The sequence below is a fragment of the Ovis aries genome, chromosome 6 (genome assembly GCF_016772045.2).
Source record: "Ovis aries strain OAR_USU_Benz2616 breed Rambouillet chromosome 6, ARS-UI_Ramb_v3.0, whole genome shotgun sequence".
NCBI lineage: Eukaryota > Metazoa > Chordata > Mammalia > Artiodactyla > Bovidae > Ovis > Ovis aries.
This window is the reverse complement of record NC_056059.1, coordinates 4,964,708-4,981,648: the sequence shown is the minus strand read 5'-3', so window position 1 is coordinate 4,981,648 and position 16,941 is coordinate 4,964,708. Positions and strand designations below refer to the sequence as shown.

The 16,941-nt window shown below is 39.2% G+C and overlaps 1 protein-coding gene across 9 annotated transcripts in view; it reads right to left on the bottom strand.

The window, feature by feature from the left end:
* Nucleotides 1–16,941, bottom strand: part of PRDM5 (PR/SET domain 5) — a 268,026-nt gene that overhangs the window by 97,861 nt on the left and 153,224 nt on the right. For all 9 annotated transcript variants that reach the window (XM_060416677.1, XM_015096345.4, XM_060416678.1 and 6 more), the window contains one exon: nucleotides 14,165–14,258. In XM_060416677.1, coding sequence (XP_060272660.1) covers nucleotides 14,165–14,258 — 94 coding nt within the window. The remainder of the gene's footprint in view (nucleotides 1–14,164; nucleotides 14,259–16,941) is intronic.

Here is a 16,941-nt window from a genome sequence, read left to right as displayed (position 1 = left end):
CGGATCCTGGCTATGAAAGTGATACGGATATGGACATGAAAGTGAACTCGCTCAGTCGTGTCTGACTCTTTGAGACCCATGGACTGTAACCTGCCAGGCTCCTCCATCCATAGTATTTTCCAGGCAACAGTACTGGAGTGGGGTGTCACTTCCTTCTCCAGGTAATCTTTCCAACCCAGGGATCGAATCAGGGTCTCTGGCATTGCAGACAGACTCTTTACTGTCTGAGCCACAAGGGAAGCTCTGGATATGAACCAGGTATGAAAAAACAAAGTATCGCTGATGGTTGATTATATGACACAGAAGTTTCTCCATATTTAGAGATCTCAGTTAGACCATAAATAACAAACTACAGACCCTCAAGCTTCCAGGATGAGATGATTTTATCCTCAACTGCTTGTTTATCAACATGATAACGTCATCTAACATTATGAGTTATGGAAGGAATTAATAAAATTCTAGGGTAAGTTTAAGAGTAACACTAAGGGTTAGGAAGCACAGAAAAGAATAAGAAATAAAAATACCAGCAACGTGATACACTGCAAAAAGTTTAAGCCTCAAGTTTCATTCAAGATGAATCACATATAAATTATGTAACCTTAGCAAATCATTGTATTTTGTCCAAGTATTACTTATGTTCAGTTGCTCAGTTGTGTCCGACTCTTTGCGACCCCATGAATCGCAGCACGCCAGGCCTCCCTGTCTATCACCAACTCCCGGAGCTCACTCAAACTCATGTGTATCAAGTCGGTGATGCCATCCAGCCATCTCATCCTCTGCCGTCCCTTTCTCCTCCTGCCCCCAATCCCTCCCAGCATCAGGGTCTTTTCCAATGAGTCAACCTTTCACATGAGGTGGCCAAAGTACTGGAGTTTCACCTTCAGTATCAGTCCTTCCAATGAACACCCAGGACTGGTCTCCTTTAGGATGGACTGGCTGGATCTCCTTGCAGTCCAAGGGACTCTCAAGAGTCTTCTCCAACACCATATTTCAAAAATATCAATTCTTTGGCACTGAGCTTTCTGCACAGTCCAACTCTCACATCCACACATGACAACTGGAAAAACCACAGCCTTTACTAGATGGACCTTAGTCGGCAAAGTAATGTCTCTGCTTTTGAATATGCTGTCTAGGTTGCTCATAACTTTTCTTCCAAGGAGTAAGCGTCTTTTAATTTCATGGCTGCAATCACCATCTGCAGTGATTTTGGAGCCCCAAAAAATAAAGTCTGACATTGTTTCCACTGTTTCCCCATCTATTTCCCATGAAGTGATGGGACCAGATGCCATGATCTTCATTTTCTGAATGTTGAGCTTTAAGCAAACTTTTTCACTCTCCTCTTTCACTTTCATCAAGAGGCTCTTTAGTTCTTCTTCACTTTCTGCCATACAGGTGGTGTCATCTGCATATCTGAGGTTCTTGATATTTCTCCTGGCAATCTTGATTACAGCTTATGCTTCTTCCAGCCCAGCGTTTCTCATGATGTACTCTGCATATAAGTTAAATAAGCAGGGTGACAATATACAGCCTTGACATACTCCTTTTCCTATTTGGAACCAGTCTGTTGTTCCATGTCCAGTTCTAACTGTTGCTTCTTGACTTGCATATAGGTTTCTCAAGAGGCAGGACAGGTAGTCTGGTATTCCCTTCTCTTTCAGAATTTTCCACACTTTATTGTGATCCACACAGTCAAAGGCTTCAGCACAGTCAATAAAGCAGAAGTAGATGTTTTTCTGGAACTCTCTTGCTTTTTCAATGATCCAGCGGATGTTGACAATTTGATCTCTGGTTCCTCTGCCTTTCCTAAAACTAGCTTGAACATCCGGAAGTTCACAGTTCACGTATTGCTGAAGCCTGGCTTGGAGAATTTTGAGCATTACTTTACTAGTGTGTGAGATGAGTGCAATTGTGTGGTAGTTTGAGCATTCTTTGCCATTGCCTTTCTTTGGGATTGACATGAAAACTGACCTTTTCCAGTCCTGTGGCCACTGCTGAGTCTTCCAAATGTGCTGGCATATTGAGTGCAGCACTTTCACAGCATCATCATTCAGGATCTGAAATAGCTCAATTGGAATGCCATCACTTCCACTAGCTTTGTTCGTAGTGATGCTTTCTAAGGCCCATTTGACTTTACATTCTAGGATGTCTAGTTCTTGGTGAGTGATCACACCTTCATGATTATCTGGGTCATGAAGATCTTTTTTGTACATTTCTTCTGTTTATTCTTGCCCCCTCCTTCTTAATATCTTCTGCTTCTGTTAGGTCCATACCATTTCTGTCCTTTATCAAGCCCATCTTTGCATAAAATGTTCCCTTGGTATCTCTAATTTTCTTAAAGAGATCTCTATTCTTTCCCATTCTGTTGTTTCTCTCTATTTCTTTGCATTGATCGCTGAGGAAGGCTTTCTTATCTCTCCTTGCTATTCTTTGGAACTATGCATTCAAATGGGAATATCTTTCCTTTTCTCCTTTGCTTTTCGCTTCTCTTCTTTTCACAGCTATTTGTAAGGCCACCTCAGACAGCCATTTTGCTTTTAATTAATACTAACTGAACTAGAAAACTTCTGAAATCCCTTCCTTTTCTAAAACTAAGGACCATTACATTTTTATAATGTATATAAGTAAATGTCTTGTGCATATTTGCTGTGCATGCCCTTATTCTAATCAGCAAATTAGGAAGAATGAGTGGATTTTAAATGACAGAAACAAGGTTTGCAAAAAATGACATTTTCAGTGTTAATGAAAAAGACAGAGTTTCATTATACTTCACCCTGGCAACTGTAGTGGTTAGCCTATCCCTTCTCCAGCGTAGTTTCCCAGCCCAGGAATCAAACTGGCATCTCCTGCATTGCAGGCAGATTCTTTACCAGCTAAGCCGTAAGGAAAGCCTAGTATGGCGGCAATGGGACTAAAAAAGGGAGAGGCAGCAGACAGAAAAGAAAGATGGTGAGCCAAGGGTACAACTGGTTATTTACGGTAGTAAAGAAAAAAATAAAAACATGAAAGAATTAGGTTTTTAAAATGCAGTTTTTAAACTCTATTATCATTGACTATGCTAAAGCCTTTGACTGTGTGGATGACAACAACTGTAGGAAGTTCTTAAAGAGAAGTGAATACCAGAGCACCTTACCTGCCTCCTGAGAAACCTGTATGCACATCCAGCAACAGTTAGAACCAGACATGGAACAACAGACTGGGTCCAAATAGGAAAAGGAGAACGTCAAGGCTGTATATTGTCACCCTGCTTATTTAACTTACATGCAGAGTATATCATGCAAAATGCCAGGCTGGATGAATCACAAACTGGAAGCCACACTGCTGGCAGAAATATCAATACCCTCAGATATGCAGATGATACCACCTTAAAGGCAGAAAGCAAAGAGGAATTAAAGAGCCTCTTGATGAGGAGGCTCTCCTCTTGTGAAAGAGGAGAGTGAAAAAGCTGGCTTAAAACTCAACATTCAAAAAACTAAGATCATGGCAGCTGGTCCCATCACTTCATGACAAATAGATGGGGGACAATGGAAACAGTGGCTGACTTTTATTTTCTTGGGCTCCAAAATCACTGTGGGTAGTGACCGCAGCCATGAAATTAAAAGACACTTGCTCCTTGGAAGAAAAGCTATGACTAACCTAGACAGTGTATTAAAAAGCAGAGACATTAATTTGCTGAAAAAGGTCCATATAGTCAAAGCTATGGTTTTTCCAATAGTCATGTACGGATATGAGATTTGGACCATAAAGAAGCCTGAGTGCCAAAGAATTGATGCTTTCTAACCGTGGTGCTAGAGAAGACTCTTCAGAGTCCCTTGGACTACAAGGAGATCAAACAAGTCAATCCTAAAGGAAATCAAGCCTGAATATTCACTGGATGGACTGATGTTGAAGCTCCAATACTTTTGGCCACCTGATGTGGGAAGCTGACTCGTGAGAAAAGACCCTGATGCTAGGAAAGACTGAGGGCAGGAGAAAGGGATGACAGAGGGAGATGGCTGGATTACATCATCGACTCAATGGACATGAGTTTGAGCAAACTCTGATAGATAGTAAAAGACAGGGATAGGATAGTATATTAGGGATAGGATAGATAGTAAAGGATAGCACACTGGTGTGCTGCAGTCCATGGGGTCATGAAGAGTCAGATGCAACTGAGCAACAACAGCAACATTAAGAAAAAAATACAACAGAGATATAAATACTAAGATTCTTCCCAGCACTAAAAGACTGGTAGTAATCCAACAGCTAAGTGATCACTGCCTAATAGAATGACCACAGGCATGGGTCAATAAAATAAAACCTGTTCTAAGAAAATTAACATGAAGAAAACTGCATTTAATGCTACACAAAGCAATACTGTCCCTGAATCAGATAGGAAATGATGAAAGCTACCAACTGCCAAACTGGAAAGAATTATAAACTGAAGTCATATTTCCTCTTCATAAAGCTCAGTGTTATCTAATGTTACAACAAAGAAAACTGGCTTCCCCAAATACTGATGGGCAGTTTGAATACTATAAAGACAAACTGAAACTGACTCCTTCAGCATAATGGGAAAATGATGAAAAGCCTACTACCTCTATAAAAGTCTCACCACATTGCAGTGCATTCAAGTGTACATCCATCTAAATGAAAGGGTCAACTATAAATAAAGTCATTTCCCAGAAATAAAAGAAGTAATCTGTCCATCCATATGACATTCTGGAAAATGAAAAATTAAGGAGACAGTAAAAAGATCAGTGGTTGCCAGGGGTTGAGAATGGTCGGATGAACAGATAAGGCAAAATGAATCTTTAGGGCAGTGAAAATTCTCTGAATATCATAATGGTGGATCCACATTTGTCCAAACCAAAAGAATGTGCAACATCAACAGTGAACAGTAATGTAAACTGCAGACTTCCGGTGATTACAAGCCGTCAGGGTAGGTGCATCAATTGTAACAAATGTACCATTCTGGTTGGGAATATTGATAGTAGGGGAGACTACTCATGTGTGGACTGGGGAAAGGAGATGGGGAAATCTCTGTACCTTTCTCTATTTTGCCAAGAACCTAAAACTGCCCTAAAAATAAAGTCATTTAGAAAAATAAAAAGAATCTGGTGAAACTAAATTTAATCATCATTTTCTGTTATTGCCCACTCTAAAGATGACTCAGGAGTAAATGAACAAGTGATGGTTGCTTTAAAAAGAAATCAAAACACCATTCATGAACCCCCGAACGCATGTAAGAATTAAAGATTTTTAAATTATTAAAAAAATAAATAAATAAAATTAAATTAAAAAAAAAACCACCATTCATTTGGTTCTAAAGCATAAACTTGCCATACCGCAGAAATAAAACAATACTTCCAGAATTCTACTTTTCAACTTCATATCCTGAAGAAGTTATTGAATTTTTGTCATTTTTGTGGTGATAATAGTTGTGTAGCAGCTTACAGCTTTGTAGCAAAAAAAGAAGAGATAACACACAAAAAAAAACAGAATTTGAAATAAGATGATTTGAATCCTATTACTTTGACTGGATAGGTCATTTGCTTCTCTGAATCTCAGCTTCATTTAGAAAACGAGAATGAATGATCTGAGAAACCTATCACATTGGCTATGAAAGGATTAACTCAGGTAATATCTGAGAAAGCTTCCCTCCTTCAATAAACTTGATTAAAAAGCCAGATCGGCCTTGCCCTTCAGCTCAGAATCTAGTCAGGGAACAGATAAAGTTTAATATCATAACTGGGAAGAGACATTCATTTATACCCATCAATGGGAGCCCTCAAAATCTCCTGTGAGGAGCAACACAGTGCAAGAGACTGTAATATATCACACAATTGTTTGTAATGATTCTAGTTCCTACAGAATTAACTCATCAGACAGAACGGATGACGGGAGGGGAGCGAAGGGAAGGACAGGTAACACGCCAGGAAGAAAGTGACATTTAACTGGAGATTGGAGGGGACGGAAAGAAGCCCACTAACAGACCCTGGGATGCCAAGCGTTAACACAAGGATGCCATCTGCACAAGGAAAAGGGAAACCACCGAAAGGTCTCCAATAGTGTAACAGCTGGACTGGCTATTTTCAATTCTTTATATTTTCATTTCTAAGAATACATATGCTTTCAAATGTATTTTAAAAAACTTCTGAACAATCCACGGAATTGCAAGTTTCCTGGAATTCCTTTTTTAAAATAATTAAGCATGAAGCAGTGATATTCTGTTCCTTCAGAAGAATCTAGTTTCTCTCTGAGCAATACAACTGTAAGCAAAAAAACGCAACAACAAAAATCTGTTTATGTTGAAAGAATACAGCATTCCCTGGTGAAAGGGCCAGGCCATGAGGGAGAAGGAGGCATGAGAAAGATGTGAGCTGTGATGCTGGATGTCCAACAGACAGATCTCAATTGCCCCTACTTGCTATCTGTGTCCATTCCATGGTTCTCATGGAATGAAACACTTCTGCTTTCAATTATGAAAAATTTCAAACATGAAGAAAAATTAGAAAAGTGGTTCAGTGAACACTATGTACCCTCACTTAGGTTTAATATTACCATATTTGCTTTCTCAACTTCATTTCTCTTTTCAACATGCATTTTTATAAGTACTTCATGCTGGCCCATTTGATAATAAGATACAGAGATATGTAACACCTAAATAGCTAAACATGAATATTCTGATAAAAGTTTCCTGCATAATCATAACATTAATATACTTTAAATATTTTGCTTACACAAGAAAATTATAGAAAAAATATAAAATACAGAAAATCATGAAGAAAATTCAAGCTATCATATTTAAAATGCAAACAAATAACCACGGTTAACAACTTATTATTTAACCTTTAAGACCTTAACATTAATTTTATTAAACCTTAACGCCTGAGTACCATGTTTTAATATTCTTAGCTATGAAATGGGTAATAACTTCCTTTAATGTACATTATATATGAAAAGTTATCTCAAGAAAAAGCACTTGTATGATTGATTCATGAGCTGAACTAACAGTTTTTTTCTCATGGAACATCATTTTTACTCAAAACAAAATGACAACGAAACATGGTTATTCAGATTTGGGTATTTGGTGAACTTTTTCTTTTTTAAATAAAAAGTCTGTCATTTCAAAGAAGAGAAGAAAGGCAGGTAGGGAGGGAAATATGCCTTACCAAATGCAAGAATTAGAGCAGTCAAAGCAAAATTGAGAATTTTGGAAAATCTGTATGTGCTACCATGCTTGAAGGCTTCCGATTACTCAGACTTGTCTAATGATATCGGTGATGACATTAACATGTGTGCAGGATATATGTAACTCAGTGAGCCAACACTTTCCACATGATCTGTGCCTCATGTTACAGAATCATGTGAGGGTAAAAGATCATTCAAAGTACAAAACACACCAATGGATTTTGAAGTAACAGAACAGGAGAAGCCCATTGAGAAGATTTTAATTTCCACAATACAAGCCTTAAAAGAAAAAAAAAACAAATACTACTTTTTGAGTTTTACTGAAGTAATAAACAACATGCAGAATTATTTACAAAGGATAGTTAAGAACTCTAACCGCAAATCTGCATGAGGCCAGATTTTCTTTAAATTCTGCAACCAAAAGAACTTGCTGCAGCAGGATGGGCTAAGAAACAGGCATGAGAACCTGGCTGTCTCCTCCTGAGCCAGATACTAAAGTTTCAGAGATGTACAACAGTGTGTCCCTCCTCACTAAGTTATTTCTGACTAGGAAACTGTAGCTCCTTTCTGTAAAACTATGTTGTTTATGTTAATATGTAATGGATGTACTGTTGTTCTTTTTAACAAATTAACAAATACTGTTAAATGTTCTCAAAGGAGATCAGCCCTGGGATTTCTTTGGAAGGAATGATGCTAAAGCTGAAACTCCAGTACTTTGGCCGCCTCATGCAAAGAGTTGACTCACTGGAAAAGACTTTGATGCTGGGAGGGATTGGGGGCAGGAGAAGAAGGGGATGACAGAGGATGAGATGGCTGGATGGCATCACGGACTCGATGGACGTGAGTCTGAGTGAACTCCAGGAGTTGGTGATGGACAGGGAGGCCTGGTGTGCTGCAATTCATGAGATCGCGAAGAGTCGGACACGACTGAGCGACTGAACTGAACTGAATTGAACTGGTGGCTCAGTGGTCAAGAATCCGCTTGCTAATGCAGCAGACATGGGTTTGATCCCTGTATCAGGAAGATCCCCTGGAGAAGGGAATGGCAACCCACTCCAGTATTTTGCCTGGGAAAACCCAAGGACAGAGGAACCTGGTGGGCTATAGTCCATGGGGTTGCAAAAGGGTTGGACATGACTTAGCAACTAAACAACAGACAAATATAACCCACACAAACAAAAGCTTCTCAGGCCTCCAGCGATTTCTAAGATGGCAAGGAGGGTTGAGGCCAAAGTGTGAGCACCGATGACCCAGAGTGCCTTCTTCCTCAGAGCTGCATCAGCTGTCTGTCCTGACTGTCCCACCCCATTTTCACTCAGGGTCCTCCTCATCTGCACAGTCCCTAACTGTACACACCTAAATGCTTCCTATAGAATAGGCTGTGACCCTATGCCCCTGTTACACTGTAGCACAAACATAAATAGCGAAATCTAATGTGAGAAAGGGCTGAATTAAATCACATGATTTCATAAGAAAAAATAAGGAGAGAAAAACTGAATTTACAGAACTCAAAATAAGGAAAGCTTTATCATCAAAGAAGCAAAATAACTAACTACACAAACTCATCTGGTCACTGAGCTAGCTTCCAAGAAGAGCAAATGGAGGCATAAGATTTGGTGAATAGGACAAAGCAAATAAAACAGAAGCAAAAGCAACATCTGTACACACAAAAAAACACATCCATGACAGGACTGTTGTGGAAACCCAGATACCAGCTCTGCAGTCACTGACAAACGGCTTGGCACCAACCATTTCAAATACAGTCCCGGCCGTGCTGCCAAGCAGCTGTCACCAAAAACACTGGCTTCACATCAGACTGACTCAAAGCAGCACTGCAAAATGTGAAAATGAGTCTGATTTTAAGCAGAAAAAAAAATATCCAGTTATAAGTAAATGTGCATGCTAAGTCAGTTCGTAAATAACAAGTATAAATAAACACACAACTATTTGTGTGGACATACACAAACACATAAGCCACCTTTATATTTTCACTTTATTTATTTAAATTTATGTGTGTCTGACTGTGCCTTAGCACTGTTGGCTGAATTCAGGTGGCCTGTTTTCTTGATCAGAAACCAATGGAACAGAATCTGTACAACATTTAAATAGCCAGATCATATATAAAATGTTATGATTAAGTATTATTTAGATTACATATAATACAGAACATAATATATGACAACAAAAACCACTACACTTATTTAATATTTTATCGGACAGAACTCTTGGAGCTCAAAAATCTTATTAAAACAACTTTTTAATTAAAATTTTAGAAGAAATTACTCATTTAAGGTTATTCTTCTCCACTGCCCATCATACCTACAAGTGAAATAAAATGCAGGACTTGGAATTCTCAAGGATGCAATATTTTTGAATAATCGAGGGCTCTATGATTGAATGAATGAATGAGTCACTCAGTCGCGTCTGACTCTTTGTATAGTCCATGGAATTCTCCAGGCCAAAAGACTGGAGTGCCATGCCCTCCTCCAGGGGATCTTCCCAACTCAGGGACGAACCCAGGTCTCCCGCATTGCAGGCAGATTCTTTAGCAGCTAAGCCACTAGGGGAAGAATACCGGAATGGGTAGCCTATCCCTTTTCCAGCGGATCTTTCCGACCCAGGAACTGATCTGGGGTCTCTTGCGTTTCAAGAGGATTCTTTACCAGCTGAGCTATCACTGGATTCATCTTTTCTGTGCTAAAATACACATTTTAATGCATTCCAAACAATAATCGCCACCTTTTAGAAACACACTTGTGGGCTTCCTTGGTGGCTCAGTGGTAACAAGTCCCCCTGCCCATGCAGGAGACATAGGTTCAATCCCTGGTCCAAGAAGATCCCACCTGCCACAGAGCAGCTACGTCTGTGTGCCACAACTGTGGAGCCTGTGCCAGAGCTCCTGAGACCACGAGCCCCCCAGTAAGAGCAGCCACTGCAGTGAGCTCGGGCACTACAACTGGAGAGTAGCCCTCGCTCTCCATCACCAAAGAAAAGCCCACACAGCAATAAAGACCCACACAGCCAGAAATCAATAAAGTTATTTTAAAAAAAAATACACTTGGGACTTTCCTGCTGGCCCAGTGGCTAAGACTCTGCCCTCCCAACGCAGGGGTCCGGGTTCCATCCTGGGTCAGAGAAAGAGATCCCACACGCCGTAACTAAAGACTCTGTATGCCACAACTGAGACCCAGCACAAATAAACAAATAAAATATTAGAAAAATAAAAACATACTATACCAACAGTAATTCGATTAGACGGTAACGGCTTAGGGCATTATTATAAACTTACTACTATGATATGAAGAAATGACACACTTTCCCCATTTCCTGCTCATCCTCCTTCCACACACAAATTATCAATATATACACAAGCACACACAGACAGACATAAAATCTGCCAAGGCAACTGTAAGTTACATTTTCAGGATGGTGGCGCAAAGCCGCAGTTCCAAGCATTACTGATTCCTAACGGAAGGCTGGTCTCCCTCTTCCCCTTCCCTGTCTCTACCGCAACCCCACATGGCCTCCAATGCACAGAAGAGAATGGCGCTCGGTGACATCAAAGACCACACTGCCAGGCTACAGAGGCGGGCTCGGCGCTTAGCAGCACTCTCTGCTCGCTGTCCATCATCCACCTGCCTCTTCTGCACAACCAGGACATGGTGCTAACAGTCGCAGGCACTATTTTAAGTCCACCTGTCCTCAACATGGTTCTCTGCTGCCCTTTCCTTTTTGCTTCTCCCTACTCTGCTTTCTGTTCTATTCTTCCCCTGGACGCTGTCCTGAAAACCTCACTTTCTCTAGGTACTTCTAAGCAAGAAGACCTCTTTTTCTTCTTTAGGCCACCCATTACTCCACAGTCATCACATATAATACTTCATCTCTTCACATATTTCATTTAAAGGTATTTAAGAGGCTATTCAAAGATGACAACTACTAAGCTGACATAGGTCTTTCAGCTTTAGCCAGATTATTAGAAATTATGCCACAACATAAGAAATCATGCTTCACGGCTGTCCTTTGTTCTCACTCTATGTATAATAGTCACCATAATGATTCTTTCACCTGCCTCAGTTCAGATCAGTTCAGTTGCTCAGTCGTGTCCGACTCTTTGCGACCCCATGAATCACAGCACACCAAGCCTCACTGTCTATAACCATCTCCCGGAATTCACTCAGACTCACGTCCATCAAGTTCGTGATGCCATCCAGCCATCTCATCCTCAGTTGTCCCCTTCTCCTCCTGCCCCCAATTCCTCTCAGCATCAGAGTCTTTTCCAGTGAGTCAACTCTTCGTATGAGGTGGCCAAAGTACTGGAGTTTCAGCTTTAGCATCATTCCTTCCAAAGAAATCCCAGGGTCGGTCTCCTTCAGAATGGACTGGTTGGATCTCCTTGCAGTCCAAGGGACTCGCAAGAGTCTTCTCCAACACCACAGTTCAAAAGCATCAATTCTTCAGTGCTCAGCCTTCTTCACAGTCCAATTCTCACATCCATACATGACCACTGGAAAAACCATAGCCTTGACTAGACGGACCTTAGTCGGCAAAGTAATGTCTCTGCTTTTGAATATGCTATCTAGCTTGGTCATAACTTTTCTTCCAAGGAGTAAGCGTCTTTTAATTTCATGGCTGCAGTCAACATCTGCAGTGATTTGGGAGCCCCCAAAAATAAAGTCTGACACTGTTTCCACTGTTTCCCCATCTATTTCCCATGAAGTGATGGGACCGGATGCCATGATCTTCGTTTTCTGAATGTTGAGCTTTAAGCCAACTTTTTTACTCTCCTCTTTCACTTTCATCAAGAGGCTTTTTAGTTCCTCTTCACTTTCTGCCTTAAGGGTGGTGTCATCTGCATATCTGAGGTGATTGATATTTCTCCCAGCAATCTTGATTCCAGCTTGTGTTTCTTCCAGTGCAGCGTTTCTCATGATGTACTCTGCATATAAGTTAAATAAGCAGGGTGACAATACACAGCCTTGACATACTCCTTTTCCTATTTGGAACCAGTCTGTTGTTCCATGTCCAGTTCTAACTGTTGCTTCCTGACCTGCATATAGATTTCTCAAGAGGCAGGTCAGGTCGTCTGGTATTCCCATCTCTCTCAGAATGTTCCACACTTTATTGTGATCCACACAGTCAAAGGCTTTGGCATAGTCAATAAAGCAGAAACAGATGTTTTTCTGGAACTCTCTTGCTTTTTCCATGATCCAGAGGATGTTGGCAATTTGATCTCTGGTTCCTCTGCTTTTCTAAAACCAGCTTGAACATCAGGGAGTTCACAGTTCACGTATTGCTGAAGCCTGGCTTGGAGAATTTTGAGCATTACTTTACTAGTATGTGAGATGAGTGCAATTGTGCAGTAGTTTGAGCATTCTTTGGCATTGCCTTTCTTTGGAATTGGAATGAAAACTGACCTTTTCCAGTCCTGTGGCCACTGCTGAGTTTTCCAAATTTGCTGGCATATTGAGTGCAGCACTTTCACAGCATCATCTTTCAGGGTTTGAAACAGCTCAACTGGAATTCCATCACCTCCACTATCTCTGTTCATAGTGCTGCTTTCTAAGGCCCAGTTGACTTCACATTCCAAGATGTCTGGCTCTAGATTAGTGATCACATCATCATGATTATCTGTGTCATGAAGATCTTTTTTGTACAGTTCTTCTGTGTATTCTTGCCACCTCTTCTTAATGTCTTCTGCTTCTGTTAGGTCCATACCATTTCTATTCTTTATCAAGCCCATCTTTGCATGAAATGTTCCCTTGGTATCTCTAATTTTCTTGAAGAGATCTCTAGTCTTTCCCATTCTATTCTTTTCCTCTATTTCTTTGCATTGATCACCGAAGAAGGCTTTCTTATTTCTTCTTGCTCTTCTTTGGAACTCTGCATTCAGATGCTTATATCTTTCCTTTTCTCCGTTGTTTTTCGCCTCTCTTCTTTTCACAGCTATTTGTAAGGCCTCCTCAGACAGCCATTTTGCTTTTGTGCATTTCTTTTCCATGGGGATGGTCTTGATCCCTGTCTCCTGTACAATGTGACGAACCTCATTCCATAGTTCATCAGGCACTCTATCTATCAGATCTAGTCCCTTAAATCTATTTCTCACTTCTACTGTTTAATCATAAGGGATTTGATTTAGGTCATACCTGAATGGTCTAGCGGTTTAACCTGCCTAAACTAACTTTTTCTCATTCACCACACAGTTACTGTGCTAAACACTAAGTTAGGTGCTGGGGATACAATGATAAAGTCAAATACTATGGCCCTTGAATAAAAAGCTTTAGCAATGTAATCTGGTTACACAGTTTACCAAACACATTCTAGCTACTAAGGACCCCTTAAGAGTCACATATAGCTGTGACATATGGCTATCAAAATTAACAGCATTCTTTCAAGTCTTCTCAAGTACTTCACTACATGACAGACAAAATCCAAACAAAATTCTTTCAAGAGTATTCAGATGTTCCCTCACTCTTCAGTAGGGCACAGCCCTCTTTAAGGGGAGAAATTACATAGGAAGTCGTAAGAAATGAAGAAAGTCTTTAGGAAGCAATTCATGGCATAACAGATACTGTGGTCACATCACCCTTGTGTTCAACAAAATCCTACAGCATTCAAACCACATTCCAAGGACGTCTAACATTTTAAAAGGGCATATCTAATGCAAGTTATAGGAAGAGTTTTAAGAGGAGGCCCTCAGCCTTCTATGAAACTGCTATTCCCTATTCCATCCATTAGCCTAGTATATAAAGTAAATCAGTTATATCACAAACAAACATTAAAAAGTTTCCACTTTAGATATTTAACTTAGTTTGGGAAAGGATACTTATTCAAAATTTTTCTAGAGTAAGAACCAAGATGTTACAAAACTTTATAAGACAGAAAACAGTCAAGATTAATTCTTAAACTTGGAGCCACTTTGTAAAATTATAAATTCTTTATCCTAGAGGAATTGATTTCTCTGTGTCGTCTTTATTGCCAATTACAACCCACATACCTGTGTGGCTACGGATGTGAACTCTCAGTGTACCACTGCTGGCAAATTTCTGGCCACAATATGGACAGATTTTCTCCTTTTCTCCTGTATGCGTCTAAACAAAAAGAAATAAAAAGGGTTGAGGATAAATGTAAAGAATTAGGTAAAAATGATTAAGTGCTTCTGACAACAGTAAATCCTTTTTTCCCAGGATTACATTTCTTTAAAATGATTTAATATCACAATGAGATTTTAAACAATTTATCATGGGTATTCCCACTGGTTCCAAAAAACCTCTTAGAATCATGCATTAGTGTAAATTTGAAAATAATTCTGCAGTTTACATTTTAAGCCTTTATGGAGCCCCCATCTAAAAATGATTAAGTTATACAAAACTAGTGTATGCTAGCAAAACCACATAATCTAAGTGGGGCTATAGCTGCCCTTGACTGTGCCAAGAAACACTTCCTTAGAAGCATTTTTCACTTTCTTTGTGTGCACTTAACGCTTGAGGACAGAATTAATCTCAATAAAGTACTCTGTTACTTGCATCATATTTGTTCGACTGAATTGATTTTACTACAAAGCAAAGAAAAAGAATAAATCTGATTTCATCTTGAAAATCAGCAAGCGTTAAATCAACACTGAATCTCAAAGATCACTGTTGCCTTCAACATATCTTTTATCTGAGCATAAAACTACCACACAAGAAAAGGTGAATGAGTATCATCAAAAGCCAGTTTTGATAAAATGTGAGAGTGCAAAGAAAGAAAAAAAAAAAAAGAGTGACCTCTCCCAAAAGAAGATGCAGATGGAATGTTTAAAACTTGTCTCACGATCTCATCAGGTGACCAGTGTTTCTACCAATATCAAAATAGGGCATGTCAATAAATGAGGGGTCAGAGCTACTCTTCAAGTTTCATTGCTTTTTTCAAACTTAGGAGAAGGGAAAAGAAGAGAGGAGGAGGCAATCACTTCAGATACCGGTACATTCTCTCAAATCATTTGCAGATTTTTTTAAATCTCAGTGACACGTTAATAACAGCGTATCGTGGATCATCTGGGTTACCACCACAATGACAAAACAGAACTTCCAGGACCTGTGTCTGGAAGCATTTGCATTTATGCAAATTATTAGAAGTATCATTATTTGAATTGCCATGAGGTTGCAAAGAGTCAGACGTGATTTAGCAACTAAACAATAACAACAAGAAAAAGTAAAAAGAACAGGAAAACTTTTTTAAAATGATGTGTCCCCAGAAGGGAAAGACAGGCTGGCTGGAATACAGAAAAAGGGGTGGAGCATTTATGTCATAACTTGGTAAACCTGAAGAAGAATCACAAACCTAGCCAAACATTCTCATCTTCCATATTAAAATGACTATTGTTGCTATTGTTGAGCTACTAAGTTGTATCCGACTCTTTGGTGACACCATGGACTGCAGCCTACCAGACTTCTCCATCCATGAGATTTTCCAGGCAAGAATACTGGAGTGGGGCACCATTTCCTCCTCCAGGGGATCTTCCAGACCCAGGGATCAAACCTGCCTCTCCTGCACTAGCAGGTGGGTTCCTTACCACTTAGCCACCAGGGAAGCCCCAAATTGATTGTTAATCTTAATATAATCAGTTTCATAAACTTACTGGTTGATATTTACTTTATAAATTCTCATATTTGAATTATAATCTGTATTTGGATATAAACTATCATATTTGTAATTTTAAAAGAGTTATAAATGAAATATCTTCATCAACTTCAGTGTCCTTTAGGTTTTCTCCATTGAAAAAGATTTGTATTATTCACAAGTTTGAGGAATACAGTCTAATCGACAGCCATAATAGCCAATGATACTGGCTACAACAGAGGGCTCCTTGAATCCACATTTGGCAGGCACTTAACTTTCCATTTTCCCTACAAGTTCTTGTACAAAACAGGTCTACATTCTCTACACCTCAGCAAGAACTGTTACTCCCATGTTCCGCATTATGGTTCAGTTTAAAGAAATAGTGTAACATTTTAACGTATAACAGACCTGTGTTCTTCTTAGTCCCTGACAGAAGGGACAAAATACGGCCATTCTTTCTGATTAATGTAACACTGTTTAGAAATTTTATACAGCTATAAAATATAGTTATTTCAACACTGGATTATTCCAAACAGGCAACTACCAAGTAATTTGTAATATCTTTATAAAATCCACAGGATCTCTCTTGCTGTCACATAAGTATTTCATTGTTCCCTTACTCATAACTCAAGTTATGTGTACTTCACTGGTATAAGTTTCAAATTAAAAGACATTAAGGCAATAGTAATGAAAAGAATTAAAATGTTCCTTTGAGCTTAATTCAAAAATATGTACTATTAGGTGCAGAATTTGATTGGATGGTATTAAAAGATACTGAAAGTATAACACTAAAAATCTTAAATATGGATAAGAAAGCATGAAAACAAATCTATATGAGAACAATATTTGGGTAAATACAGGAGTCGAAAATGAACAATGCACTAGTAAATATATTCTATGACAATCTGTTATTGCAGAGAAACAACTATATCTTTCTTGAAAACTCATTACCTTTTCTCTCATTGATTAAAACACAACAAAAGGTTAATAAATTCATGAAAAAGTAATCCAATCAATGGAAGTTAAAACATTATTCTGAGTTTTGAAAAGAGAAGACAGTATCATTATTACTGAGCATTAAAGATGCAAGAAAAGTAAGTTACTCAATTCAGTCCTTTTGAAACAGCTGTGTTAGGGATAGGTACCAAAATAAGAGTTATAATGGCAGAAGTT